Source organism: Pocillopora damicornis, chromosome 8 (assembly GCF_964200805.1).
Source record: "Pocillopora damicornis chromosome 8, jaPocDami1.2, whole genome shotgun sequence".
Classification (NCBI taxonomy): Eukaryota; Metazoa; Cnidaria; class Anthozoa; order Scleractinia; family Pocilloporidae; genus Pocillopora; species Pocillopora damicornis.
This window is the reverse complement of record NC_142677.1, coordinates 3,796,803-3,823,380: the sequence shown is the minus strand read 5'-3', so window position 1 is coordinate 3,823,380 and position 26,578 is coordinate 3,796,803. Positions and strand designations below refer to the sequence as shown.

General features: G+C 38.2%; 5 protein-coding genes across 5 annotated transcripts; 2 read left to right on the top strand and 3 right to left on the bottom strand.

The window, feature by feature from the left end:
• Positions 1 to 252: 252 nt before the first annotated feature.
• Positions 253 to 2,531, bottom strand: LOC113675525 (MKRN2 opposite strand protein). The gene is made up of 3 exons (XM_027192117.2): positions 2,225 to 2,531; positions 1,434 to 1,643; positions 253 to 536 (listed from the first exon to the last, which is right to left on the bottom strand). Exons 1-3 carry the CDS (start codon positions 2,443 to 2,445, stop codon positions 332 to 334), a joined length of 636 nt encoding a protein of 211 aa, XP_027047918.2. The 5' UTR covers positions 2,446 to 2,531; the 3' UTR covers positions 253 to 331.
• Positions 2,532 to 3,193: 662 nt separating this feature from the next.
• Positions 3,194 to 8,207, top strand: LOC113675527 (thyrotropin-releasing hormone receptor). The gene is made up of 3 exons (XM_027192120.2): positions 3,194 to 4,365; positions 6,685 to 6,886; positions 7,374 to 8,207. Exons 1-3 carry the CDS (start codon positions 3,574 to 3,576, stop codon positions 7,721 to 7,723), a joined length of 1,344 nt encoding a protein of 447 aa, XP_027047921.2. The 5' UTR covers positions 3,194 to 3,573; the 3' UTR covers positions 7,724 to 8,207.
• A 2,013-nt stretch (positions 8,208 to 10,220) lies between these two features.
• On the top strand, positions 10,221 to 14,158 carry LOC113675522 (uncharacterized). Its single transcript, XM_027192114.2, has 3 exons — positions 10,221 to 11,291; positions 11,988 to 12,204; positions 12,833 to 14,158. The coding sequence occupies exons 1-3, from the start codon at positions 10,503 to 10,505 to the stop codon at positions 13,453 to 13,455; spliced, it is 1,629 nt and encodes a 542-aa protein (XP_027047915.2). The 5' UTR covers positions 10,221 to 10,502; the 3' UTR covers positions 13,456 to 14,158.
• Positions 14,159 to 14,441: 283 nt separating this feature from the next.
• LOC113675523 (major facilitator superfamily domain-containing protein 6) lies at positions 14,442 to 17,495 on the bottom strand. Its single transcript, XM_027192116.2, has 2 exons — positions 15,933 to 17,495; positions 14,442 to 15,235 (listed from the first exon to the last, which is right to left on the bottom strand). Exons 1-2 carry the CDS (start codon positions 17,203 to 17,205, stop codon positions 15,003 to 15,005), a joined length of 1,506 nt encoding a protein of 501 aa, XP_027047917.2. The 5' UTR covers positions 17,206 to 17,495; the 3' UTR covers positions 14,442 to 15,002.
• Positions 17,496 to 18,057: 562 nt separating this feature from the next.
• LOC113675521 (uncharacterized) lies at positions 18,058 to 26,569 on the bottom strand. The gene is made up of 6 exons (XM_089214210.1): positions 26,206 to 26,569; positions 24,106 to 24,560; positions 22,705 to 23,206; positions 21,185 to 21,440; positions 19,916 to 20,098; positions 18,058 to 19,052 (listed from the first exon to the last, which is right to left on the bottom strand). The coding sequence occupies exons 1-6, from the start codon at positions 26,341 to 26,343 to the stop codon at positions 18,736 to 18,738; spliced, it is 1,851 nt and encodes a 616-aa protein (XP_089070336.1). The 5' UTR covers positions 26,344 to 26,569; the 3' UTR covers positions 18,058 to 18,735.
• Positions 26,570 to 26,578: the final 9 nt, after the last annotated feature.

Sequence of the window (26,578 nt, the reverse complement as noted above, 5' to 3'; positions counted from 1 at the left end):
TTCCATTCTTAAGATACTTAACCCTTTAACTCCCAAGATGTAATTCTTAATTCTCCCTACACTTTCTGCAGATTTCCTTGTAAATTAGTGACAAGTGTTTGGTTTTGAATCAAGATAAAAACTTGCACCTGATAAGTTTAGATATTCTCATTACCTGCTTGCTAGATAATGTATGTAAATTATAGGGAGAAGTTTCATGTTAATCACTTCTGAGAGTTAAAGGATTAAAAGCAATTACACAACAAATCAGACTGACATGGAGAACATTTGTTTAATGATTCAATAATTCCTCCATTTGCCCTATAAATTCATAAGTATCACAATATAGACATCATCTCCGACACCTTTCCACAGCAACTCCACCAGCATCTTGCACACGTCTGAATAAATCAATATACTGAGCAGCTCTTATAGTCCATGGGAGAATATAATTTTTACAAAAATCCAGCTTTTTGAAGGGTTCCATATTTGTTGGCAAAAACTGATTCAGGAAGCCAAGAGCAAAATCATAGCAATTATTGTTGTGTTCATCATACCTAAAAATAGTAATAACAAAATACTCTTAATGATGAGGTACTGGTAAAAGGGAATGAACTCTTTAGTGATTGATTGACTACTAGATTCTCCCCTAAAACTGTCAGTTATTCCTTTGAAAAACATGGAAAGAATTTGGCGTAGCTTAAAAAGTTCACTTTCACCTAAGGCTTTACACTATAGATCATTTTAAATGCAAAAGTATACTCAAATCACTACCAATAATGTATTCATCTTTTTTGTCTTTTTATCAGCTGGATAGATGTAAGGAAAGAAAGGTTTCTACCAGAGCCTGTTGATCAGTGCTCCTCATCTTAACCCTTTGACCCATAAAAGTGACTAGAATCTAACTTCTCCTTACAATATCACCCCTGAATCACATATTAAGGTCATGAGAATAAAGGACATGATCACCAACTGGAGAAGCTTTGAATGTTGAACAAATTCTTCTTGTCAAAACCTCAGGAAATGTATAGAGAAAATCCACACTGACATTAGAATGTGAAGGGTTGATAAATAATACTTAAAAATTGTTATGTACACTGTCATAAAGTAGTAAAGAAAAGAAAAACTTGTATCCTCGATTGAACCTTGTTTATTGTATATGTTGGTCTTAAAGCGTCAGAAACTATATACAAGTAATTTGCTATAAAACAGATGAATCAAAATCAAGCCACAAAATCAAGGTGTGTCCTGTACAAACGAAACCACAAACGTGTGACTAAAGGTTATATGAAGAAATTGATTAAAAATAAATGTGACTGTTTGTAACATACACCATTACGCATGCATGTATAGGAGACATAATGCATTTTCTCATTATGTTCCAAAAAAAACATATCACCAGAAAACTCATTGTAAGATAACAATACCTAAACTATAGTATCAATAAGACATACTCTTTTGGAGTCCATAGACTACTGCTATACATCTGTTTTAGTCTGGAGTCCCAAAGCTCTGAAGTAAAATCTTTAATTTCAGTTATGCCTACAACAAGACACTGTTCCCAGCCAGTTCTATCTGCATGAAGCCCAAGTTCATCAAAATTATAAACCATTCCATTTGATAAGGTAATTCCAACATGAAGATTATCTCCACTTTTATATTCTCTGCAAAGTAAATATATTTCTAATCAATAAAAATCTTACCCTTGAATGAAACAACAGAAGAACCTTCTCAACAAAGCCTCAAAAGAATTTGACTGTAACCACCCTCGCCCCCCTTAAAAAAAATTGCAAATTTTGTTAAGGCCTACTTTCTATGTGACCAACAAGATCATTACGGAAAAGTGACCAAGACATAATTTTCCCTTACAATATCAATATCATATCAAGCAGACTAGTGTTAAGAATAATGAAAGATATCAATCAGGAGACTCTTTTACCGAGCATTGATACTTGCCCCCTGGATGCGGTGTTTGCAATTGTCCCTCAACAATAATCCTCTAGTGTTTGGCCAAATTCTCTCGGTAGTTTCCCAGTACCCCTCCATACCCATGGAGAAAAGCACTAATCTCGTGAAACATTAGGGGCAAGATTTCCGTACAGCCCTTTACTAATTATGCGTACAGTTCTTGGATAAAGAAAACAATGGCGGAAACTACAGATTGCCTTTGAGTCTACGGCTTTGTTTTAGAATATATCGTATGAGATTTTACGGAAATCCTACTACAATGGGTTTCAGTTCTTACCTCAAGAAAGAGCCCCTCGTCGGCTTCACCACAAAAGAGCACGAACTGTCATTTTGTGACAAAAATGGACTTGGAACACGGAAAGGCGGAATTATCAAAGAACAACCTTTCAGTGATTTACCACACAGTGGACATGTCTCCGGAAACTTTGAGAAGAAAATATTCATTTGATTAGTACAATGCTGCATGCAGAGAATTCTGTCCTCTGTATCTTCGCTCATTGTCCATTTAACAATCTATCCAAGGCAATTACAACTCGTTCGCGTCCGCCATATTTAATAATCTCATTCCCAATGCCCTCGGTCGCGGAACTTAAATTCCGGAAATTCCGGAAACTGCCGAGGACTTTCGTTCGAGAAAGGCGAAGAGCGAAGTCGAGAAAGCGGCAAAAGCTTAGCTTTCAAGGGGCTAAAAATCGGGGAAGTGCTGATAAAATATATTTGAAATTGAAATTTCGATGGCAAAGTATCAACTTACAAAGAACAAAATTGCTTCAAAGCATTTCCTACATTCCGTATCTGACATGGCAAATAAACTGTCAAACGTACAGGAAATATGTGGAATATTCTTGGCTGGAAGAATATCTATGGAAGTTTTTTGAGCCGTTTGAGTCATGGATTCTCTTAGCTTGAGCTGAAAAAAATTGATCAGTATTTATTTAGGCTTGTTGCGTCGCCATAAAACCGCAAGCAAAGAAGAACACTTTTCTTGTCTTCCTAAGCTGAATAGATAGGTAGCCATCCGGAACAGAAAAAAAATTAAATATTGTGTCTTTGTTCGCATTACCGGCTTTTTAGCCTTGCCACGGCTGTCGAAAAAAACACCTGCTTTGTTCTAAAAATTGCGGCAATTTTCTCTTCATCTGAAACAATCGCATGGACTTGTTTTTAAACATTTCTACTAAATAAGCTCGTCAAAGCCTATTTAGCATTGGGCGAAAAATAAACCGCGTGGATTCAATTAACTTCTTGAAATTAATTAACTTTTTAAATTAGATTTCTTGGCGGCATTTAATAATTTCTAGCGAGACAGTTTTACAAAGTAAACAACTGCGGTGTCAAGAGAAGCGAAGAGAGCAAACATTGTACAATATAGGTATCTATTTCGAAAGAATTTATCATTTACTTGATAATATTGAGTACATGTCGCTTGGATCCGTGTCATCGGAGACAATTCCCAAACGGGACAGCCGCTAAAGACCGTTTTAAAGAATTTGGTTCTTGTGATCGGGTGCGCAAAGCCCCCGTAGAGAGTAATTGTTTTCAATTGGGCTTCACACATCTTGAACAACTTAGTACTCAACTCCTTCGCCGAGATATCATACTGGAAAGCTCAACGTAACTTTAGTTATGTCCTCTCCAACCTCCGATTTCTTCACTAATGCGACACCAAGCGTTCCAACGGTGCCTTTTCAAGTAAATCCCATTTTGGGACTGATTGTAGAAGTCGTGATTTTACTTCTGATTTGTGGACATTTCTTTATAATTACAACTCTCGGTTTATACAAGCCGTGGAATATTGCCGACCTGTTGTTGTTTTCGTTGTCCGTGGCGGATGCCCTGAATGCTGCGGTACCCCTGCAAATGTTGAATGTACTGAATAACTTTATTGGTCCAGAGACATGGAATGAAGCCTCATGTGCTGTTTTCGTTATACTGACATATACATTCCGTATTGCCTCAGTGTGCACAATAACACTGATATCTGGCGACAGAGCTATTCTATTGACAAGACCGCTTCAACATCATGTCATCGTTACGATAGAGAGGGCGAGAGTAGCTGTCATTGCAATCTGGCTATTCTCTATTTTCATGTCGATTTTGCCGTTTATTGGGGTTGGGAAAACGGGGTATCGGAAAGGCTTCTGCTTTTACCAGCTGTACGATTTCGGAGTGGCATACGGTTACATCATTGAAAGCATTGGTATCGTGCAGTTAATTCTCGTCTTGATCTGTTTTATTGCAATCAAGTTATCAAGCAGCAGGTTTGTGAAGCGCCAGTCGACGATGGCAGCTTCCAGGCAAACTGGCGGGAAAAACAAGCAAGCGCGGGAAACGGCTGGCACACGGCAAGTAAAGCAAATGTCCACTATGATGGCCATGGTAGTGTTGCTGTATTACATTAGTTGGTTGCCTTATTTGGTAAGTTTATCCGAGCGTGCGTGCGAGTCTTTTGCATGTAGCCGTGTGTGTTTTTAAGTCGAACATTACCACAAGATTCCTATGAAAAGAACAATCCTTAGACCTGCCTCAATGCTAATTGAAGATTTACTCATGTTGCAGCAAAAACCGTGAAAATATTTGAAAACAATTCAGTCTGGCAGCATTTCAAAAGACGCGTATTTGTACACAAAAATTACTGAATATTTCAATTCCAATTACAGCGGTTGGATGGTCCAATAAAACTGTGCACACAAAAATATCTTACGTTTCCCTCAGATGATTACAGTTTTGTCGATTGGTAATTAGTTTTCCAAAACAAGTGTTTGAAAAGAAAATTTTCCCGTTTGTGTCCATATGTTTATCACGTTTATATGAACTCGTTAGCGACGGTCGAGAAATGTGAACCAGTGTAAAATGAATTACTGTTTGTAGTTGAGTATTAATTGCTTTCTGGTCGATGACATTGGATCGTATCGTTTGTTTCTCTCCCTTTAATGGGTTTCGATAAACTTTGCTTGAATTCGATGTTCAAAGCTAACTAACAGAAGGAATAAACACGAGGAAAGCAAGCAGATGTTGTTTCAAAAACTTCATTTCATGGAAAATTATGTGTCGTCTTTCCTCAGCCTCATAAACCGAAGACTGAAAGCTTGGAACTCAATTATGGTAATGAAATTATTCACGGTTCCAGAAATAACTCTTATAGTCTCCAATGTTTTGCATAAAAGCATTTCAACTTCCATTCAACGAGCAAATATTTACCTTTTGAAAAATCAGAGTAAACGCTTAGTAATCTAAAATTCTTTTAATTCCAATGGTCCTAATTCGTCAATGGCACCTTGGAAACCAATCGTTTCGTTTCAACTGACGACGGCTTCCAACATATTAATTCGAATCATTTAATTTTGTCTTTTCTTCAGCCAAGCATTGTGTATAGTTCTATAAAACAATGGAGGGATTACTGACTTTACTTGAGTGCTTTCTCAGCCATGTTTTAAAGTTTTCAAGTTCTTTACCAGTCTTTTAGCTAGCTTCTCATTTTTCTCCTTTGTGGGCTTGCAGTTAGCCAGCAAATTAGCTTTCGTACCTGAATCACTCCTTCCAAAACCTCTCGTTCTCTGGAAGGTTTAATCCCATGAATCGGAAGATAACAAATTATTTCCTCCAATTGCGTATTGAGTTCATTGCAGCTTAATTCGGGCATTACGTAATGAAAACAAATTGATAAACAATAATCAGCTGTAATCGAACTAGTATGTGTTGAAAGATTGCGACAATTTGGAAAGCGAGGCGAAGAACATTCTTCGAAAAATATTTCCTTGCCTTTTGTAGCTTTGGGAGGGGGTTATGATAGCGACTTTTTTTCTTTCAATGAAAAACTTTTCTTTCCATTGTTTACTTGCGATACCGTGCATGTTTTGAAAAAAGTGATTTGAACGCACTAATTTTTGACTGGTTGCATCGATCGATATGATTGTGCTTGACATGAAAGAAAAGCTTAGTATTTCTCAAACAACCATGCCTCCCGTTCCTGAGACGAGGCTATTAGAATCTTAACTTTTCGTGTCTGCTTTATTGTTTCATTGGGTTGTGGGAATTGTGCATTGACAAAGCTTGTTGACCAACCCCACTGGTGTTTGGTTAATACCAAACAAGATAACTTCATGCAGTTTGAATCGAAAGCATAAATGACTTTATGTATGTGCCAGGGTTTGCAAAGATATTACAGTTAATTAAGCGAAAGTAGCAGTTAGAAGTTCAATTTACGAGATAATAGTCGTGAGTTTGAACAGCGTCCATCAAATAATCAGTCATGTAAACCCATAATTAAATAACACAGAACAGTAGCACAACAGTCAAACGTTGGGCATGTGCGATCAATTTTGGTTGCGCGCGCCAATTTCCCGCGCAAAATTCCAAAGGAAAACATAACCAACAACCGCTGTCTCGCAAAGTGAGAGAAAGATAATTGAAACGTTCGTAGAAATTTGTAGAAAGAAGGGACCCTTCTCTCTACAAAGAATTACCTGAGACCTCTCGGAAACGAAGCTTATTCAATTACGGGTATTCTGTTGATTTACCACTCTATTATAAGGTTACCAAAAACGTTAAACGCCCATGAAACACCAGGACTTACCGACTTGTGTAGTTGTTTGTTACCCGTGTGAGAGAATTTGGTTATGACGGCCTGAAAGCATGCTACCTTGTCATTACGATGTTTGCACATACACAGACGTTTCACCACAGTGTTGACTAGGTGTCTCAAATATTAATTATTATTTATTGTTTTTTTTTCAGTTAATAAACCTCTACAGTATGGTAACAGGGAAATTCAACCACTCCCAAGTTATCTTAGTTGGCATGCTATCTCTTGTAAACGCGCTCATCAACCCCATCTTGTACGGGAAAATGAGTCTGCGATACCGTCAGGGTTACATTTTCACCTTCAGGAAAATATTATCTTTGTGTGGTGCGTCAAAACCTGACGGCTCATTCTTTGGTAAGATTCTCATCGAACGATTATTAGAAGTTCGTTCGTTTTAGAAGTATAAAATAAAGCATATTCTTTCAAATTTCCAAATTTTAGATGGATATGACCACCGCAAACTTTGTCGCTTCTCCCTTTTAGAATAAGTCAAGTTGTTGGTGTTTCTGCAGGGGTACCCCACCTGTCTGCCAGCATTATTGAACTGCTCCATGAAGGAAGTTGGAATGGAAGAGGAAAGAGAGAGGCGTTTTGAATTGATATGTGGCCTTCTTTTCAAATAGATTTATCCAAGATTGCAGTCTCTTGGTCTACATCTGGTTGAATATGAACTTTAGTTCACCACTATTTTAGTCTCCTTTGCAGCTATTGTTTAGTGTTGTCACACTCTGAGAGGTGTTGCGTGACGAAATAATACCAAATGACGCATACGTGAGAGGCTATTCTTTGTTTGTCACATATCTTTCTAATCCGGTTATATTTGTCACAATTTCTCTCACAGACGGTACACGTCGCGCTGCTTCGAAAATTGCAAGAAACTCGACAGCAGGTACTTCCTGCAATGCCAGACAAAGCATTGATGCTGCGTACCAAGATGGCGGATTTAAGAGCGCTAATGAAGAATCTTCAACGAGAAGAGCCGGCGTACGATTTGAAGTCAACAACAAAGTGGATAATGAAGCAGAGGAAAGAGCATCAAATGCGTTTCTCTTGGTTGAAGACGGCAATGCTAACTTGAGAAGTCCAGATACCAGTTCATTGCAAACTTCCTTACGGAGCGAAGATGAAGACATAAAGAAGATTAATGGAGAATATTCACCGCTGGATGAAAGTTATGACAGCGTGCTGTAGATAAATGACTTAAGAAGTCTGATGTCAATTTAGTTTCACTTCTTCTGTTCAAAAAAGAACGCAGCTAACAAACACAAGACCGATGATGGTTGGCGGAGATCTGGGGAGAGTGATTGATTTGTTGTTGGTAAAGATTTTGAACCCCATGAACCTTCACAAGACCTATAATGGATAAGCTAGAAAAGATACTGAAAATCCAATTGTGTTTAGAATCGTTAAGCCTTTTTACGCAGTGAATTCTAGTTAAAAAAAGGCCCTTGTTTGATGTTGTCGGGCATTTCCCTCATTTGAGGATGTTTTGTCTCCAATGGTGAAGAAAAAATTGAAAGGAAACGGTGGTATTGAATGCAAATGGTAAAAATAGGCTAAAAAACCTGCTGATTTTGTGCAAGGTTGACAGTTTTTAGTGCATGGCGATTTCATGTTGAATATTGTAAATAGAATGGCTGAGTGGATGTATGTGTATTTACAAAATTGACAAACCAGTTCTCAGCGTATTTCTTTTGCTTGGCCTTACTTTACTTCAATTTTGACATATTCAAGTCAAATACTTGAATATATTAGAAAATATAACAGAATACTTACTGGGGCCCACTTGTCGAGGAAGTGTTCTTTCTCCCATTCCCATTCCTAGTGGATATCGCGCGGACAACAAAGTAACGCACCGCCTGGGAACATGACAGTTCTGAGAAGACACATATCCTTCCACACGTTTGTCTTCGTAGTATGAAACTTCACGGCCTCAATATAAAAATCAATTCTTTAAAAATGCGATCTAGGTTTTTTAAAGACTTTCTATGTCTGTTTACGGGTAGGAAAATAAGTTTCCAAGTCGTTCTATGTCAGTGCTCAATGATATCAGCACAATTTTTCCTTTTTTTTATTTCACGCCTTATACTTCCTTTCACCTTATTAACCAAGAGTGACTAGCATCTAATTTTTCCATATAATATCACCCCTGAATCAGACATTAAGGTCATGAGAATAAAGGAAAGGATCACCAACTAAAGAAGCTCTTGATTGTTAAATAAATTATCCTTTTCAGTACTCTTGGAGATGTAAAGGGAATATCCATACTGATATTAGGGTGAAAAGAGTCACCAATCGTGGTTATCCGAGACAAATGAATGTGTGCAGCGACAGTACTTTAAGGTGGAGGGAGGAAGGAAGGGAAAATTGAGGGGCGAGGGAGGAGAAGGGAAATTTAGGGGGAGGGAGGGGGAAGGAAAATTTAAGGGGGGTGGGAGGGGGAAGGGAAATTTAAGGGGGGAGGGAAGGTGGTAGGAAAATTTAAGGGGGGGAGGGAGGGAGAATGGAAATTTTAACCTTTATTTTGTTTGGTAGTGAGTATAAAACAGATAAAGGAGAGCGAAAATTTGACAAAGGTCAAACCACAACATAAGCATGTGGGAGTGTGCCGACATTTTTTTCGCCCTCTTTGTCGCAGTAATACGAGTCCTCGATTAGAGAAACTATGAATTAAATTGAAAGTCAATAATTGAGAATTTTGCAAATTCATCTCAGCTTGTTTTACATTTTAATGATTTCAAATTACCTCTTATTGCAGTCATTATCTCTCTTAATTCTTTAATTTCTATGAGTGACCAAAACAGATTTTCTCCTTACAATATCAAAACAATAGCAAGCAGAGAAGAGGCGAAAACAAAGAAAGATATCAATAATAGGATTATTAGTTAATCTAATACCATATTTTTATGAATTAACTTCGCAAAAATCATAAGGCGTGGCTTGGCGTGGCCGAGTGGTATGGGTGCTGGACTTGTAAACTAGTGGTCCCGGGTTCAAGTCCTCTACCCTGCCATTTACTGGATTTTTTCTCAGTCGCCTCGAGTTCAACTCCTCGAAAATAGTAAACTGCTCTGCCTCCTGCCAGTTGGGATTTTGTGTTTATTTCAGTCATTGTAAAGCGCTATTTTCTAGCGATAGAAATAGCGCTATTTGAATAAAGTTTTATCATGAAGACAGTACGGACTGAGTTAAACGAACGCACCATAACGAGTTATAAAAACCCCCCACAAGATAAATTAAATTTTTTGACCTCATAAAAAGAAAACCAGCATAAGCAGGGGGGAAATATCTATTATTTTTCACAAATTAAACGCAAATTTTACTCAAGATTCGCAATACGTCATTACGTAATTATTTATTAATTTTCATGTAAAATGTAACGTCGCTGAATTTTATCTTTTTGTTCCACAGGAAAGCAAGGCTTTATTTTTTAATCTTTTCGATTCTAAGCGGATGTTTCGTTCCGGAAAACACAGATTTCGTAATTTCCAGAGTATGAAAGCATAGAAGAAATTGCTGATGAATTCACCACAATGACAGCTCATCTGTCTGTACTTATCAGATTATCAACGGAATTTCGTATTGTATATTATCACAATGAAAAATTTTATCGACCAACCAGAAACTCTCGCACATAAAACCGCAGATAAAAAAAACAATAACAATAAATTCCGTAAAAATTCATGATATTATGAAAATCGCAGCAATACCTCGGCCTTGAGACGCACTTATTCAAGCTCAAGGTTATTTTTCACATCACCAAGAGTACTTCCTAAGTGTGTTTAGTAAGTAAGGTAGAAAGTAGCCGAGTTTCTTTATCGGTTTTCTGCGCTAGTAAGATATTTGTTCTCATAGCTTGTAATATTTGTTTTGTCTGAATGTGCAAACAACATCTGCAAATATATTTCTACAGAAGAATTGGATCATCTGCAAAATTAAACTTAGCTTCATCGCCAAGAACTTCAACATCATGGCACTCATAAGCACAAATGGAGACCGAGAATTACCAACTGAGACTGCAGAGGCTCACATCTCGCTTGCTGTGGTCCTGTTTGTCTGTTCTGTCCTTATTCTTGTGGGAAACTCGTTCACGATCGTAAGCATCTTACAATTCACCCGAAGAAAAAACACGTACACTTTACTAATCGTATCTCTTTCGTTCACGGAAGTTTTCAACGTGCTCGGGCCTAACGGAATTGCTTTGTACGCGATTTTGGACAAAAGTAGCGAATTGAAAGATCTTTTCACCTTGTGCAGAGTTCAAGCCTGGCTAATGGTGTTCTTTCGCATCGTAGCGACAATACTAGTCTTCGTCTTAACCTTAGATAGAGTTTTTGTGACAACTTTGCCACAGTTTTACCACAAACACTGGAAAGGAAAATTATTTATCATAATTTTCTTCGGCATTTGGATCAGTGCAACGTTTCTTGCTACATGGCCTCTGTTATGGCTCGAAGGTTTTCAAGTTTCCAGCGATTCCGGAGGGCTGTTTTGTTTATTCCCTCATGACAGTCCCTTCGCGCAGTTTTTTGTTCTGCTTCACTGTTTTTTGTTGATGATCAGCTGTTTTTGCTTTTATGCAATATTTGGTATGGCTGGCAAGAAATCTTTCGATACAAAGAATGCAAAACATGAGAACATGGATATTTCATCAAGACAGCTTATTGCAGAGAAAGACATTTTCGCGAGCTCGAAAGAGTTTTCTCGCCTGGTTGTATTGGTAGCCGTGGTTTACTTCTCTTCTCTTCTTCCATGGATGGTAAGTATCGGCAAAATTTGTTTTCCTTTTTAGTTTTTACTTCTTCACCATTTAAAGTTTCTTTTAAGTTTAACTTTGTGTCGCTAAAGAAATGCCAAAAGTCTTTCTTTGAATAACACGTTTCTTACATACAAACTACATACGACTTCATTAGGCCGTTCGATTAAATGATAATAACCAGTGTTTTCCTTTATAAGCCCCTTTCCTCAAATATAATCTCGTTTTTGCACTACGTCAACAGAAAAATTAATAATTATTCACCGAAGTGGAGATGAATAGTACTTGCTATTCACTTCCGAAATAGCCAATCAGCGCCCGCGAAAACCACCATTTACCTGAGATTATAAAGTAACCGCACGACTTACTTACCTTTTTTTGTTTAAATATCATTATTAAATTTATGAACTAATGGATCATATTAAGTGTAAACTTCAGGTGGGAGATTTTTCGTAGGCCTCGCAGATATGAGCAGGTTCAGAAATAAAGCTCGGGAATCTTGAAAGTACAGTCGCAATAATTAAAACGATTTCTTAAAAGGATCAGTAGCGTTCATTTGAACTCATCAACGAATACATATTTCAAATATTCATGAACTAGAAATCGGTCTGGGAAATCAATAAATATGTAAATATAAAAAGTAGATTCATAATTTTGTTCTCTTCGTTTAGAAACCTTCTTTTTTTTTTTTTTTTTTAGGTAGCTTTATGTCTTGGTATTTTTTCAATTGGATATCCTTCTCTTTTTGGATTGTGTGCGACCCAGATACCAATGGTCAGTGGTTTACTGAATCCTGCGTTGTACGGGATCATGTGGCTCCCGTTCAGACGAGCTTACATCCGCGCTCTCAAGTGGCCTGGGGCAAAATGTTGTCGCCGGCAAAGGTCTTTACGCGCACGGTCCCACACTCTAAACTGTAAGTTATGTGTTATTTTATAAATTTTGAGCTGTTTGGATGATAACGTACATTAAAGGGTTAACAACGATAACAACGAATCTTTCATTGTTCATAAGAATGGTATTAAATTGGAATAAAGTAAAATTGTTTACAGTTAACTTGGTAACACGCAAAATTTAAAGCATAGTTTAATTATTACTGGAGCCTAGAGATTTCGAGCTAGCCCCAGCCAGAGACTAGTTTAAGTGATTAAACAACAGTGTGATACAGAGCCATGTGCAGCAATGTAAAGAAATACGAATCTATTCTGCCACTTGCAAGACTGAGCTAAGAAAACGTTCACTATTCAAACTGGTTTCTCTACACTAACTTAATGGCAATTTTTGAAAGGAAAATTGATAGTATTGGCGATAAGAAAAATTATTTTATCTAAAATGGGGACGTGATAGATCAAAACAAGTTTTCAAATGAAAGATGATACAATTATGTAATGCTAAGGAAGTGTTACCTTTTAAAAGTCATGAAATTTTAAAAAAAGGGAAGTAAGTTTTTATGTACGAAAGCCGTAGGTTATAAACCATTATTACACTCGCATCGGCCAATTATGTTCCAGAATTTGCAACATCAACTGTTTTTCTCGTAACAGCCACCGCGAGTGCAAATCACGGCAGCTTCTGGTTATCGGATAGCTTAGTTGACGAGGATGGCGAACAAGAAAATGCATTTCAGATTCTGTTTGGTCCCACGTCATATATCAAGCCTCTCGACTTTAATCCAGAAGAGCTGGAAATGTTCGAACAAGAATCGGAAATGTGCGCCTCTTTAAACAATAACGGAGCGGTCTTTCAACACTCAAAACCCACAATCTGGAGAGAGACTGGAAACCATTTCCAAAACATTTTGGATCTTATTGACGCGATGACAGACGGAAGTCGACAGAAAGTAATTGAAAAGGGATTGGGAAGAGAAAGCAAAGACTCAAGATGGTCAAATGGTAACAGTGCACATAAAAGGTCGGCGGACAACATTAATATTGGTATTTCCCGTCATAGTAGCGGTCTTGAATTATCGTTTCGCCATTCAAATTCCGCCCAAATCCCTAGCTTGCCTCATTGCAGAAAGTACAGCAACGGTTCTGCAGACTGTTCTTGCCTCGGAAAATCAAAATGCTACGTAGTGGAGCGAAAAAATCGTGAACTGGACTTTCTAGTGTCTAGAGATTTAATGGGGAGTGCCAGTTCTAGAGAATCCGTGAGGATTGAGATCTGAGCTTGTTCGTGAAGGAACATTCATTGGCATCAAGACTTTACAAAGTACTATAGAATTTTATTCGTAGAATTAAGATGACCAGGATAGTCTTGTCTTGCGAACTTATTTTCGAATGAATTTAGGAGTGTTAACAGTACTCTTAAGCGACGTTGTTTATCTAATTGACAAGCTGATTGGGAAACAATAAACTTATTGTTGGGAAAAATTCGCGAGTGTTAACGGTACCCCTAAGCAGCCGGAGTTGTTTCTTATCTGATTGGGAAAAATTGCGCTTTTAAGAGGATCATTTATGCTATGTTTAGACGAGCAGTTCCTCCTTTTCGAAGACGCACGATGGAAAAAAAAATCGGCCAAAAAAAAATTTAGGTCAGCCGCGCGGAACTCTGAAAGGCTACTTTTTCGTGCGCCACACTTCCAGAGTTCTGCGCGGCGCATTGACATCCATTTTGTTTCGTTAATATTTTTCGACCCGCCCGACGGACCTCTTCGAAAAAAAGGGTTTGCTCGTAGTCTATACTATAGCTGCGTGTGCGTGTTTTTAAACTCTATGATGCATTACCTAGTTTCAAGAAGCAAGAGAACGCTCCCCGCAGTGTAAGAGAAAATATGTACTTTATTTTCCTGCGTGTGTAATTCATTTCTCGGTACAAGTTTTCTGAGTTTGTACATGTAAAATGAAGAATTTAAGTGAATTTTTTTAAAAGTATTTGTATTCTTTCGTTCTCTCTTTTTGCAAGTATTTCGTGTATACATGCCAATTTTATTTTGGTTCAAGGCTTGAGATTTTTTTTCGATAACCAAACCAAGAGTCTCACCTTATTGACACTGGTACCACCGATTTTAGTGCGTAGCCTAGTCTAGGTTTGCAACTGGGACTAGGCTACGCACTAAAATCGGTGGTACTAGTGTCAGTAAGATGAGAATCTTTACCAGTAAAGGGGAAGAGTTAGACAACGCCACAAGTCACAAGTTACTTGGAGTCTATGTCGATCAAGACCTCAGCTTTAATGAATATGCTGAACAACTATGTCGGAAACTGACAAAACGTATAGGTCTTCTTAGATCGATCAGACTATTTCTTCCCCTAAACGACCGCATAATTTTTTTCACAACACCCCTAAAATGTAACAGACGAATTTTTCGTCTTCAGAAAAAAGCAGCTCGTGTTATTTTAAGCCTTAAAACGAGAAACCAACGTACTGCAACCCTATGCAAGAGACTGGACTGACTACCTAAATTAATTATGCTTATTCTACAAATGCTCAAATGGACAATGCCCAGAACACTTATGTAGTAGATTAGTGCGTATCAGCGATATGTCGACCAGAACCTCACGGTATGGTGATATAACTATAGCTATAGTTTACTTCCTGAACTTTAAAGAGAAGAAGATGATTAAAAAAAAGTAATAAAAGTCAGTCAAGGTCGTAGTGGCGCTGTAGTAGCGGAAATTTTTTTCGACAGACGTAAGAAACTTGCGGGTAGGTGTAAGTTGGCGATACCTCGACACGCTTTTGGTGTAAGAACTTTTAAGCACTTCAGTGTCATCAGTGGTTTTCCTCTGTCTCCTTCGCCAATAAATTATATTCTTGGTCACTGTTTCCTCTCTCATCCTTCGATCTGTTCCAAAAGTTAGCCAGTGAAAAAGGAACTAAAACTATAAATGTCACCACAGAGTAAACAAAATAGGTCTTGGCAACGCCGAGCCAGTTTATCAGAACACCGCTGAGAAGAACACCTGTGCCGACTCCTAAGCCCCAGTAAACTCCGCCAAGGACGCCTGATGGCAAAGAAATATGAAGTTAGAAACGAAGGCATGCGCATGCCAAGCACGAAACTGTTTGACCTCGTTCCCAGGGTCCTCTCTCTTTCTCCTTCTAGGGAGGAAGAGAGAGGACCCTGGGAACAAGGATGTCACAGCCATTTTGCGTGCTTCGTTATTTTTATATAAAGCCAGATTCTTTGATTTCTAGATACTACCATACTTGTGCGTTCGTTTCCTTGAAAATGATATCAGAATTATCGAGGTGGCTCTGAACTGTTGGCAATTTTCAACTCTGCGTGAGCCCTTTAACTCCCATGACTGACCAAGACTGAATTTCTCCTTACAATATCAATATAGGATCAACCAGAAGAGTGATAAAAATAAAGAAACATGTCGATTAGGGGATAATTAGTTGATCCACTACTAAATTCTCTGGACTGACATCTTAAGAATTGTATGGTTGACAGTAAGGAGAATTACAAATTTGATCTGGGAGTCAAAGGATTAAGACGAATTTTTTTTTTTAGTTGCAATTGAGCATAATTAAAATGTGGTCGCCAAACTCGTTATCGAGTTTCAAGCACATGCAGCTTAAATGACGATTTTTTCTGAGAAGCTGTGTCGTTGCTATGGTAATCTTATGAATTAAAGCTAAACCCAATCTTAGGTAACCTTCTACACTCAAAGTTACTCCAGTCGCTGATTCACTTACCTTGGGTTGCTGAATAAAAACCAACTCGCAGTGACACAGTACCACCAAAAACCACACAGGCAGACCAGCTGGTTCCGTATAAGAAGCCCTGAGCGCTAAACAGTGCCACGCCCAGCCAGGGGTTCCGAACGAACGACATACTCATGTAATCAACAATGTAGAGCAGCAAGCAGACTGCTATGGTGCATGTGTGTCCGAATTTGTCTATAACTATTCTAGAGAGAGTGTACCCGCATGTGGCGACTGTGTATCGCAAACCGGAAGCCAGGCCCAACATGTAGGGTTCTGCTCCCAGATCATCTAAGTACCACAGACCGAAAAACTCGTTTAAACCTACGAGGACGCCTAAGAAGCAAGCTACAACCACGAACATGGCGTTATGAAAGCGCATAAGTTCTTTTACTAAAAGCCACAAGTTTGAATCATTAGTGTCCTCATCCGGATATGTCGCCTTAAGGAAAATTAGGGTGAACATCGCTAGTGAAATAAACCCAGCAAAAAAATAAAATAAAACGAAGTAGTTTTTCACGATCTCACCGCACACTTCCGACTGGTAAAAGTTGATGACACCTCCGACAACGAACGAACCAATAGCGACTCCAACTTCGCCCCATACCCGATAGTATCCGAACGTACTGATGCCCTCTTGGAGGAAACCCGCGACCAACGCATCAGGCATATTGAACACTACTGAGCCGACGATTTGACTGCTAATGGTTATAATTAAAAAAGTTGTAAATATCTGTGAAATCTCGGTTTCGTCGATACGACGGGTGAAATTTGAATGACCTGTATGGTTGAGAAACCCGCCATCTTCCACGCTTTGTTCCTCGTCGTCATGACTTTTATCGTATCGTATTTCTCCTGTGGTAAAACTCAGTGGTGTTTTGATCACTGTACCGTTCGCTCTTGTCTCGATACACTCTTGATTTCTCGGTGGAAAAGGCATAAACAATAAAATTCCTGAAGAAAATGACACAAGAGACGCGAATAAAATAATCTTTCGAATTCTAAATTTATCAGCGACTGTTCCCCAAAACGGCCCGCCGATAAATTCAGAGAAAAGTTTAACTCCGCTCAGAATTCCAGCCTTTGCAGCGCTCATTCCCAGCTGCTTAAAAAAGAGCATCAAATACGGAAAGGAGCTTCCAACGGCGGCGTAGAAGAAGAGAAAGTACGCTTTGAAAGCGAGTTTCGATGGATGGCACAAAGTGGATTTAGAATTCGGTGAAGAAACCAAAGAGGCTTTCTCTCCTTTTCCTTTACTTTCCATTTTACTGCTGTAACTAACAGCGGCTCTGTATCTGGGACGCGTTGATCAAAGTTCGTAAATAAATATTCCTGTCGACTCGTTGTTCAACCAACACTTAAATATTCAAATTATTTCAGCCGTTTCGCTCGAGTGGTAGCCGGTATCTCTTTGTGTAAAATAAAATTAAAATAAGACCCCATGACTTCCATAGGATTTGAAGCCATGACGGGTTTAATGCCGTACGGGCCTGTTGGAAACTGTACGATACGTGATTTCGTTTATCTGTACATAACCAAACATGTATGTGGCACGTGTTTTGTCGTCCCATATGTGGCACTATGCTAACTCAATTAGCATTGGTAATTAGTCCCTAGGGATTTTGGATGTAATAGATTGTTTTGTATCACTCCTTGTCACTTCACTTGAGGCCTTGGGCTGTTTTCTGCGCATCGAAGCGTTTTCCCACCCACCCCAACCCCGGTCGGATTGATCCGTCTCACCATCACCCCTTCGCCTGGCTTGGGCTTTCCCGGCCAGAGCGATTCTCCATACCTTATTACCATCTCATGAATAACAATTCCTAGGGAGGAATATTACACTATTCCACGTGCTTATAACGGGACGTTTGGTGTGTGTCTCTTTCGAATAAGCCAAGAGCTGTGATTGGGGGTTAACCGAAACTCTGTAGTATAATATCATTAAATCAAGTGATTAACTCGTGACTTATTAGGGAAACTTGGCACAGCTTTTTCACGTTTTCGACAGGCCTGAATTTTTTTCAGGCCTTTTATTTTCACAACTACTCAAGTAGTGTTCATAACTGCGAGGATCGCTTGCAGATTCGTTTGTTGAGATAATCAGACCGAGAAGTAATTTAGATATGCAATTTTATTCATAACTCTAATAGATTTTGTCGTCACATGTCAACAACTATTAACTACAAACACGTAGTGTAGTCTGCCTGTGGTGGCAACATTCAAGTAAGGGAGTAACATCTCCGTGGCATCGAGCGCGGTCCCACTTCAGTTAGAAAAAGGCCTGGTTACTAGATATAATACTGGCGCTTTCAAGTATCCCAAGAAAGAACTAGCTTTCTAAACATGAACGAAGAAAATGTCTGGAAAAACTACCTAGACATCTTCAATCACTATTTTAAAAGCATTAAAATCATTTCGGTTCGCAAAAGAATTTTATCGACCATAAAACTTTTGTTAAGGAATATTTCAAAATTTGGTGAAACTTTAGTCAACTAAAAAGCGTCCATTAGAGAAATAATTGTTGGTAGTTTAATTATGAACATGAAAAAAATCACGCGTGTCTGATTGGCTGTAAACGGGTGCATTTTTCAGTTTCGTCCGATTTCGGAAAATTCCGCCTGATTTCGACTTTACTGTTCGATTTCGGCCATTCAACGTCTATCTTCGTAGGACACAGCTTGACTGAGTTACTTACAAACACATGTTCACTTTCCGTCAGTCAACCAAAATACTTTCACCGTTGATACTACGTTGTGTTTATTTCCATATTTACACTACCAAACTTCTTTATACCTCAGATAAGATTTGTAATTCGTTTTACAGCCTCTCGTCGTGCCGTGACATGTCTTGCATGTAATTCTCGGTGAAGATTTCTCATCTGATCCAGGCCCCCACTTTGCGCGACTGCGTCCAGACGCGAGTTTAGTTCTTGAAGGACTGGGTGGTCTGGTTGCTCCTCGTGTATAACTCTTTCTTCAGCTTCTTTTTCTATCTTGATGGGCTTCTCTTCATTTTCTTCCTCTTCTTCCATTTCATCGTCAGGTTCTGAGTCTCCTCTGTCGTCTGACATCTCATCACGAGGCTCGGTTTCCTCAGCTTCTGGGTCAAAATCTAGCCGGACGAGAAAAGAACTATTGAGCGAATTTCAAAGGGATGTTGTCAATCAAAACCAACTGAGAGTAATCCAGACGGCCAATCAGAACGAGGGAACATATCACAAGGAACCCATGAGAACTCGCAAATTGCCTATAACGCATGCGAGGGGGAGGGGAAGGTGTATTGTAAACAAGAAGAAGTCCCTAGTCAGTCGCACGAGTAAAAAAGCAAGAGTAAGTACTTTTGGTCCGCCTCACTCCCAGGGTTACGCGAGGCGGACTAAAGTCTATTTTTTTTTCATTGACTTTATTTTTACTCGCACGATGGACTTTGCCGAAAAAGAGGGACTGCTTGTGGTCTAGGTTTATCAGAGAAGCAAGTTTATCAAAGCGGGCGACTTAGCTAGGCCAAGTCATGGGCTCGTGGTCGGGCTTACTAAAGCTTTTCTAAAGGAAAAAAAGCAAGTCACCAAATTCTTCTGTGTAGTCTTCCCTTTATAAGACTACCATGTACATTATGCATTATTTTAGTTGAAAGCCTACAATATTCAAAATGGAAACGATTTAAAAATACAGGTTTGTCTGAACGGAAACGGGAAGTGAGCGTGACAGTGGCGTCACGCAAGCGATTTCGAGAAAAACCGATCTAAGCCGGTCGATGTATAGTGCGAGTTTCGTGAAATAATTGTGACAATGTTTAAAAATACAAGTACATCTTGTTTCACAAGAAGAACTCTGAAATTGCTACTTATACAGAGGTTTCTCATTAGAGCGAGGGGAATTCTTTCAAACATCAAGCTCAAGACAGGAATCTTACGTGAAGGTGAGCGTGCCAGAGAGGAGAACTCGTTTGAGCAGTTATAGTCTATGATAGTTTACCTAGTCCTCGTTCCATTGCATCTAGCATACTCTCTGATTCCACCAGACCCTGATAGTGCCTCATTTCCTCTCTGAATGCCTTGTGTCGGCCCACAAACTCATCCACAGACACTTTGGCAACAAAGGTGAGGCGAGCATGTGATTGGTTTGTGCTGGGCGGCCTTGCTGAATGAGGAATGATTCCTGGGGCCAAAGGGAATACACAGCTAGTTATTGAAAGTGTTTTTTTTGAAGCACCTAAAACAGCTGTTACTTGTTTGTTCAGTTAACTCTCAATACAGTAACTGATTCGATTCAATAAGTGCCCCTCTCTAACAAGCGACTTCCTTGAATTTTTTTCTGTTAATAGCGCCTCTACTCTGATAAGCGCCCCTATTTCGTAAGCACTCTCCTACCAATAAGCGCCTCTATTTTGTTTTAGTGAAAACACTACTCGAGTACATCTCCTACCATTATTATGCGAAAACGTTCACTAAATACTTGTTACGTTTACATTTTCTGCAGCTGTTCCTTAAAAAGTCAAAACTTCGTTCCACACATTCTGCTATTTCTCAAAATAAAATAAAATAAAATAAAAAAATAACAATAAGTGCCCTGTCCCTAACAAGTACCCTGTTTCGAAGAAGCACCCGACTCTAAAGGTATCATAAGTAAATAAGCGCCACGGGTGCTAAATCGAATCATTACGGTGACTCAAACCCCTGAGGGCACTCCTATATGAAAATCAATATATTTTTAGTGAAATCGCGGGTTTAATGTATTGAGTAGAGATTAACGATAAAAACGTTCTAAAGGGGCCAAACATAACCTCCCACAGGAGCCCATTGGGCTCCTGCCTCCCGTTAATCTGGGACTTGAGTGACTAAGAAACCGGAATAAGCTCTTCCTCGAGCGGAAAATTGGTTCCCTGGGCAGACTTGACCATTTACATATTATACTATAAACTACTAAGGATTTTGATAAAAAAATTGACCTTTTTGTTACAGTTTGTTCATTTTGCATCAGAGATCAAATAATTAACCTATTACAACACAGAATTCTCTGGCAAAAATTTGATTTTGCGTCATGAGCTATTTCACAGCCAGAGGTGGAACCGATGCAAAGCACTTCCTCTTTTTACTTTAAATCTTTCTTCTCCAAACTTCTACATCCCTTAATAAAAACAACAGACACGCATTACACATAATTTTACTCCTTGTGTAGTTTAGTCTTTCTCCGACATCCATCACCAAAACAATTACAAAGATCAACATAGTTATATTTCAGTACCTTGAAAGACAACAGCCCTTCCGTATTTTGGTCGCACCTCAGTGATAATCTCGTTATCATTTGTCATTGTCTCATAGAAAGCTGTTTCTCCATAGTCATTCTTTGTCCAGTTTGGTGTTAGATATATCAGGTATGTCCATTCATCTTCATGTGGCTCACAATCTTGGTGTATACGGGTGTGGTCTGCACTCCTGATCAAGTTGCAGGAGATGTCGTAAGGGAACCACTTGTCGCGCCCTGTTATATGTTTTAACGTCTGAAAAAAACCAAAGTCTTTGTTTTCCCTTTACACCTTAACATCAGTATGCATATTCTCCATACTGTTCTCTATACATTTCCCAAGGTGCTGATAAGGAGAATTAATTAGTTGGCGACCATTTCTGTTATTCTCGGGACCATAATGTGTGATCATGGAGTTACAATGTTCAGAGAAATTAGAAGCTAGTCACTCTTAAGGTTAATAATCCATTTTTGTTTTAGATTATGGTGAATTGTGAGTCAGATTTGATATAGAAATCGAGTATACAAGTGGAAAAAGATGATTCATTCATTAGCATGACTGACTCTAGATAAAAAGATTTCATTACAAGCTTTGATTGGGGTCATCTGTTACATGCTTGGACTGAACACACTTAACTCTTGCCTCTCTTTTGTGCCTCTCATTATGCTGGAGTATCAATGGGCACCAGTCACTCTGAATAGCATTTTGTTACAAGTAAAATTGAACTTCTTTAAATTTTGTAAGAGGAGTGATGAATAATTTAGAGACTTAAAACTTCATCTAACTGTGACAACAAGCTCCTTGAAGCAGAAAGATCTTGTGCTGCACACAAAATTAGCTGGCTTCTCTCATTGCAAGATCAAACTTGTCTGCGAAGTAAATATGACACTTTCCCTCAACTTTTATCTGGATCTATCACCAAATTCTTGTATCTAGCAGCTAGAGGGGAGAATTAACAATCAGATCTTGGGACATAAAGGGCTAAAATAAAAACCAGCTCTTTTTTTATGTTTTCTTTTTTTTTAGCAAAGAATTTTAATTGACAAAGTGGTTTTAGCAGGCGTTTCAAAATATTTTAATGGTGACAGACACTGCAAAAGCAGGTAACTGTGAAAAGTCCATTAACCCTTTAACTCCCATGAATGACCAAGACAGAATTTCTCCTTAAAATATCAATACAATATCGACCAGATAAGAGATGAGAATAAAGAAAAATATCAATTTGGAAATAATTAATCGATCCAATACTAAATTCTCTGAACTAACACTAGAAGAATTGTATGGTTGAAAGTAAGGAGAATTACAAATTTAATCTGAGAATTAATGGGTTAAGGGCCAAAAGGTAATTATATTGACAAGAGTAACTGGCAATATGTTATCAAGTGGCTGGTGGAACTCTGATGATTGCTGGCTTGTTTTGTAACCCCTGTTTTAGATATCAATAGCATTTAAGAATTGAGAGAGAATGAGATGATTTTCAAATTGTGGCAACTTAACCTAAACAAGCAAGAGAGCTTACCTGCTGCATAATGTTCCACAGTCTACTTTTGATATATGCATCAATCTCAAACCCTGCGATCCATTGAACATTGTCACTGTCATCATCACCTTCATCGCTATCATCATAATAATATGTGCCATGCTTGAAAATGAATGCTCGCAACCGATCCAAATCCTCCTTTTCAAACAGGTCATCAAACACATGGATCTCCTTTCCTTCTAGTGATTTAGAACTTGAGACAAAATTCTTCTCAATGTCAATGTCATTTGGTACTGGCTTATCACTGCCAATAAAACCAGCATCATATGCAGCCTGACGTATAGCTTTTGATGCAGCTACATCTGCATAGCTCTTCAGCATTTTTTCTTTTGATTTTGAGAACTGTACATGCAGAAGCAGCTGGCCTTTCTTGAAAGCAATGCTTGGAGGTCTTGGAAGGTAGGAAACAGAACTGTCCCAAACAACCAGGCGACCAAACTTAGGAACAGCTCCAGCAACAATTTCAATGTCTTCATCATATCTGGAAAATTATTGTATGGAAAATGACATTGTAGTTCTTAGTCTTTCTTCTTCCCAACCCATCTTTTAAGACTTCTCCTCTGATACACCCTTCATTTGTAAATTAATAGTACTGTTCAGATGATTTAACGCAATAGCCATCTCTAAAATGTATTTCATAGAGCAATAACTACAAGACTGTGTCAGACTATTACACATGATCACTGATTGAGAAAAACATTAACAAAATTTATTGTCAGTAACAAAATACTTTGAATAACCCTTTCACACCCAGATCTCATAAGTGTCCCTCCTTACTGTCTGTCGTAAAATTCATATTATGTTAGTTCAGAGAATTTTTGCATTGGAAAAACTAATAATCTGGTAAAAAGCATCTTTTCTTTATTCTTAACACAAAATCTGCTTGATATTGTTAGCTTGATTTTTTACTGAGGAGAAATTCTGTCTTGGTCTCTTATGGGAGTTAGAGGGTCAACTTTCTAGGAATTACCTGAGAAAAGAGTATTGATGATGGAAGCTGACAAGAAAGGATGAATTTCCTTCTAAACCCCTTGTTAAAGGCTTAATAACTTTAATCAACCCTAATATGCCCTTAAACATCAGTATGTATTATAATCTCCCATACATTTCCTACAGTGTTGTAGGGAGAATTTGTTTAACAATCAAGAGCTTCTTTAGTTGGTGATCATTTCCTTTATTCTCATAACCTTAATGTTTGATTCAGGGGTGATATTGTAAGGAGAAATTAGATTCTAGTCACTTTTAGGAGTCAAGCTCAGTTTAGTTTATTCAATGCAGTAGATCTGTTTGTTTATGTTTGTAATTATTATGCAGGCTTTGTAAAATAAATGTGAATTTGTCAATTATCAGCATAAAATTGATTTAGTACTCTATACTTACAAATATAGCTCTCCATAATCATTTTTCCTCCATTTTGGATTCAAGAACATCACAGCAGAAAATTCACCATCCGTTCTATTGGCATCAGTGTAAAGTTTTGTGAAGTCTCCTCGTCGCATAAGTTTCCCTCTTACTTTGTAAGGATAGTAAATGTCTTTTGTGCCAACAGCATCCATCACTGCCTTCTGAATTGTTTTACCCACAATAGATTTTGAAAATTCAACACAGTCTACAGGATTCACCCATGGAATATTATCTGATAACTCTTCGACACCGCCATCGTAAGGTTCAAAAAGCCGAAACTGCCAGGAACCTAAATCTATATTCAGATAATCTAAAAATGCTCTCAGGGTATTTGGTTTTAAAAGCTTGTCAAAGACAAAAATGTTTCGCCCATCATTTGTTTGATATTTGAAGGATAGGTGTGAAGTAAGGTCAACATCAAGAACAGAATCCTACAAGATTAAGAATTTAACATGATGATTAATAATGGTGATAGGACTTTGTGTTGTCAAATTCGGTCTGTAATCCTATGTTAAGTGATCAACAAAATTGGATGGCTGTGAAGTGGGAGTGCAGTTTATGAATCACGAGGCAAAAACTTAGTATCTTCTTTTGGGCTTGTTAGAGCAAGGTGTTTATGAGAAGATATAATGCAATCTTTGGCTGATCAGAGGGGAGGAAAAGCCAACAAATATATAAATATAAGAGGAATTATCATAGTTAGAAATACAAGTTAATAAGTAACTTAGGACATAAAGCCTGTGAATGGGATTCATAATATGATTATTTGACCCAACATTACCAAAACAATCAATGCATAACGGCTTAAAAGCAATACAGTCTTTTTTCTTTTGCTCAATGAGACAGTAAGAGAAACTGAGGAGGAAAGAAAAAAAATGAGGTGCTCACATGATAAAAATGCTTATCAACTGAAGTAAGTTGAGCAAGATGGGAAAATATTTGGCTCTTTGTTGGAATATTTGACTCTTGACTCTCTGTCGTAATCTTTAAGCTTTGCTGGCACTTGGTTTATACCTCCTCAACTCAAGCCAAATGTTTCACCTTCATTAGCCCTTGCCCTCAGACAATAGTTGCCTATCTATGTCTAGTGATACCACTACACTCTGCCTGGCTTAACCCTCCAATTCACCAGAGTGATCAAAATTTAACCTCTCCCCATAATATCTATTTATTACCCAACAAACGGGTAATAAGAATACTTAAAGTAAACTCAGCTAAAAGTGGTTATCTTGATCTAACACCATATTCTTGTAACTAGTTTACAAGGAAATGTATATCAGCTAGAGGGGATTACATTAACGATCAGATCTTGAGAGTTGGAAGGCTAAACCAGCAATGCTCCTGTCCATTGAGCCGATCCAAAGCTGGTTAATGATCATTACTTTTAATTCTGTTCACTCTGAGTGTTGGGACAAGTATATAAAATACTTTTAAAAAGCGGTAACCCTAACACTGGAACTCACAACTTTGAAAAAATGAACTTAAAATCTCTGATGAAACCAGAGAGCTGACATTTCAACTTTAAAATATTTCCATAATTAATTTTGTAAAGGTTTGAAGTAAGATTATAATTGCAAAATATTAAACCAGCTGTAGGTACATCAATAGACAAGAAAACAATGTAAATAACGCATTTCCTCAATTGACCTTGCTTGTCGCCTACATTTGGAAGTCGAATCTTCCAACCACTCTAAGTTCCCCAATATATTATGGATTTAACGACTAAATCCGAGTTAATGGTACAATATTAAGAACAAGTAAACCCAGAATGATAAATAATATCCTAACAACTTTTTCAAGGATTTTTAACTTGTCATGTTTCGTGGATAGTTTCCGAAACTTAATTTGCAACTTTCGTTTTTATCACATCGTAAACCAAACATAAAAACATATAAAAGTTGTTGGCAGCATGTCAGTCGATTTAATATTTGAGAGGTAAAACCCAATAAAAGCCCCAAACCAATTAAAAAACACACTCTGAAAGACTACTACTGCGCGATCTTTCAAAGGAAGATCTTTCGCCGTGTTCTGCTCTATCACCTGCTTAATATCATAACAAAGTAAAGAACACTCTACCTCTACATTTCCCTCTGCAATACCGAACTGAAAATTCTCCTTTGCCTCCCAAACTTGAGAACCTGCTTCAATATCAGCCGTGGACGGAGAAAGTTTACTGAAGAGAAAGAGCGTTAGCATTAGTTCATGTAGCGCCATTATTTATCTTGTTCAACAGTCGATTTCGCGGTGAATGTTTTAATGTTTTGAGAATAAGTTAATCAGTCAACGATCGGAAGAACAATGGTTTGTCGGCTTCTTAATGGATTGCTGAGTGTGATTTTACGTTCAAGGTAATGTTTCCTAAGAAACTGAATAATCCTTTAAACTGGGTTCTAAAATAATCGCGCTTTGGTCCTCTACTGAGGCAAAACAAGAAAATCGCGTGTTTCAA

Bases quoted from the DNA above. Each gene is read 5' to 3' on its own strand.
- LOC113675525 (XM_027192117.2), bottom strand. From the start codon at position 2,445: ATGAGCGAAGATACAGAGGACAGAATTCTCTGCATGCAGCATTGTACT. The intron at 1,644-2,224 runs GTAAGAACTGAA...TTTACTTTGCAG, and splicing joins ACGAGGGGCTCTTTCTTGAG to AGAATATAAAAGTGGAGATA. The intron at 537-1,433 runs GTATGTCTTATT...TACTATTTTTAG, and splicing joins AGTCTATGGACTCCAAAAGA to GTATGATGAACACAACAATA.
- LOC113675527 (XM_027192120.2), top strand. From the start codon at position 3,574: ATGTCCTCTCCAACCTCCGATTTCTTCACTAATGCGACACCAAGCGTT. The intron at 4,366-6,684 runs GTAAGTTTATCC...TTTTTTTTTCAG, and splicing joins TTAGTTGGTTGCCTTATTTG to TTAATAAACCTCTACAGTAT. The intron at 6,887-7,373 runs GTAAGATTCTCA...TTTCTCTCACAG, and splicing joins ACCTGACGGCTCATTCTTTG to ACGGTACACGTCGCGCTGCT.
- LOC113675522 (XM_027192114.2), top strand. From the start codon at position 10,503: ATGGCACTCATAAGCACAAATGGAGACCGAGAATTACCAACTGAGACT. The intron at 11,292-11,987 runs GTAAGTATCGGC...TTTTTTTTTTAG, and splicing joins CTTCTCTTCTTCCATGGATG to GTAGCTTTATGTCTTGGTAT. The intron at 12,205-12,832 runs GTAAGTTATGTG...TTCTCGTAACAG, and splicing joins ACGGTCCCACACTCTAAACT to CCACCGCGAGTGCAAATCAC.
- LOC113675523 (XM_027192116.2), bottom strand. From the start codon at position 17,205: ATGGAAAGTAAAGGAAAAGGAGAGAAAGCCTCTTTGGTTTCTTCACCG. The intron at 15,236-15,932 runs GTAAGTGAATCA...CTTTGCCATCAG, and splicing joins TTTTTATTCAGCAACCCAAG to GCGTCCTTGGCGGAGTTTAC.
- LOC113675521 (XM_089214210.1), bottom strand. From the start codon at position 26,343: ATGGCGCTACATGAACTAATGCTAACGCTCTTTCTCTTCAGTAAACTT. The intron at 21,441-22,704 runs GTAAGCTCTCTT...GGTTTTTTTCAG, and splicing joins TGTGGAACATTATGCAGCAG to ACGTTAAAACATATAACAGG. The intron at 19,053-19,915 runs GTAAACTATCAT...TCGTCCGGCTAG, and splicing joins TGCAATGGAACGAGGACTAG to ATTTTGACCCAGAAGCTGAG.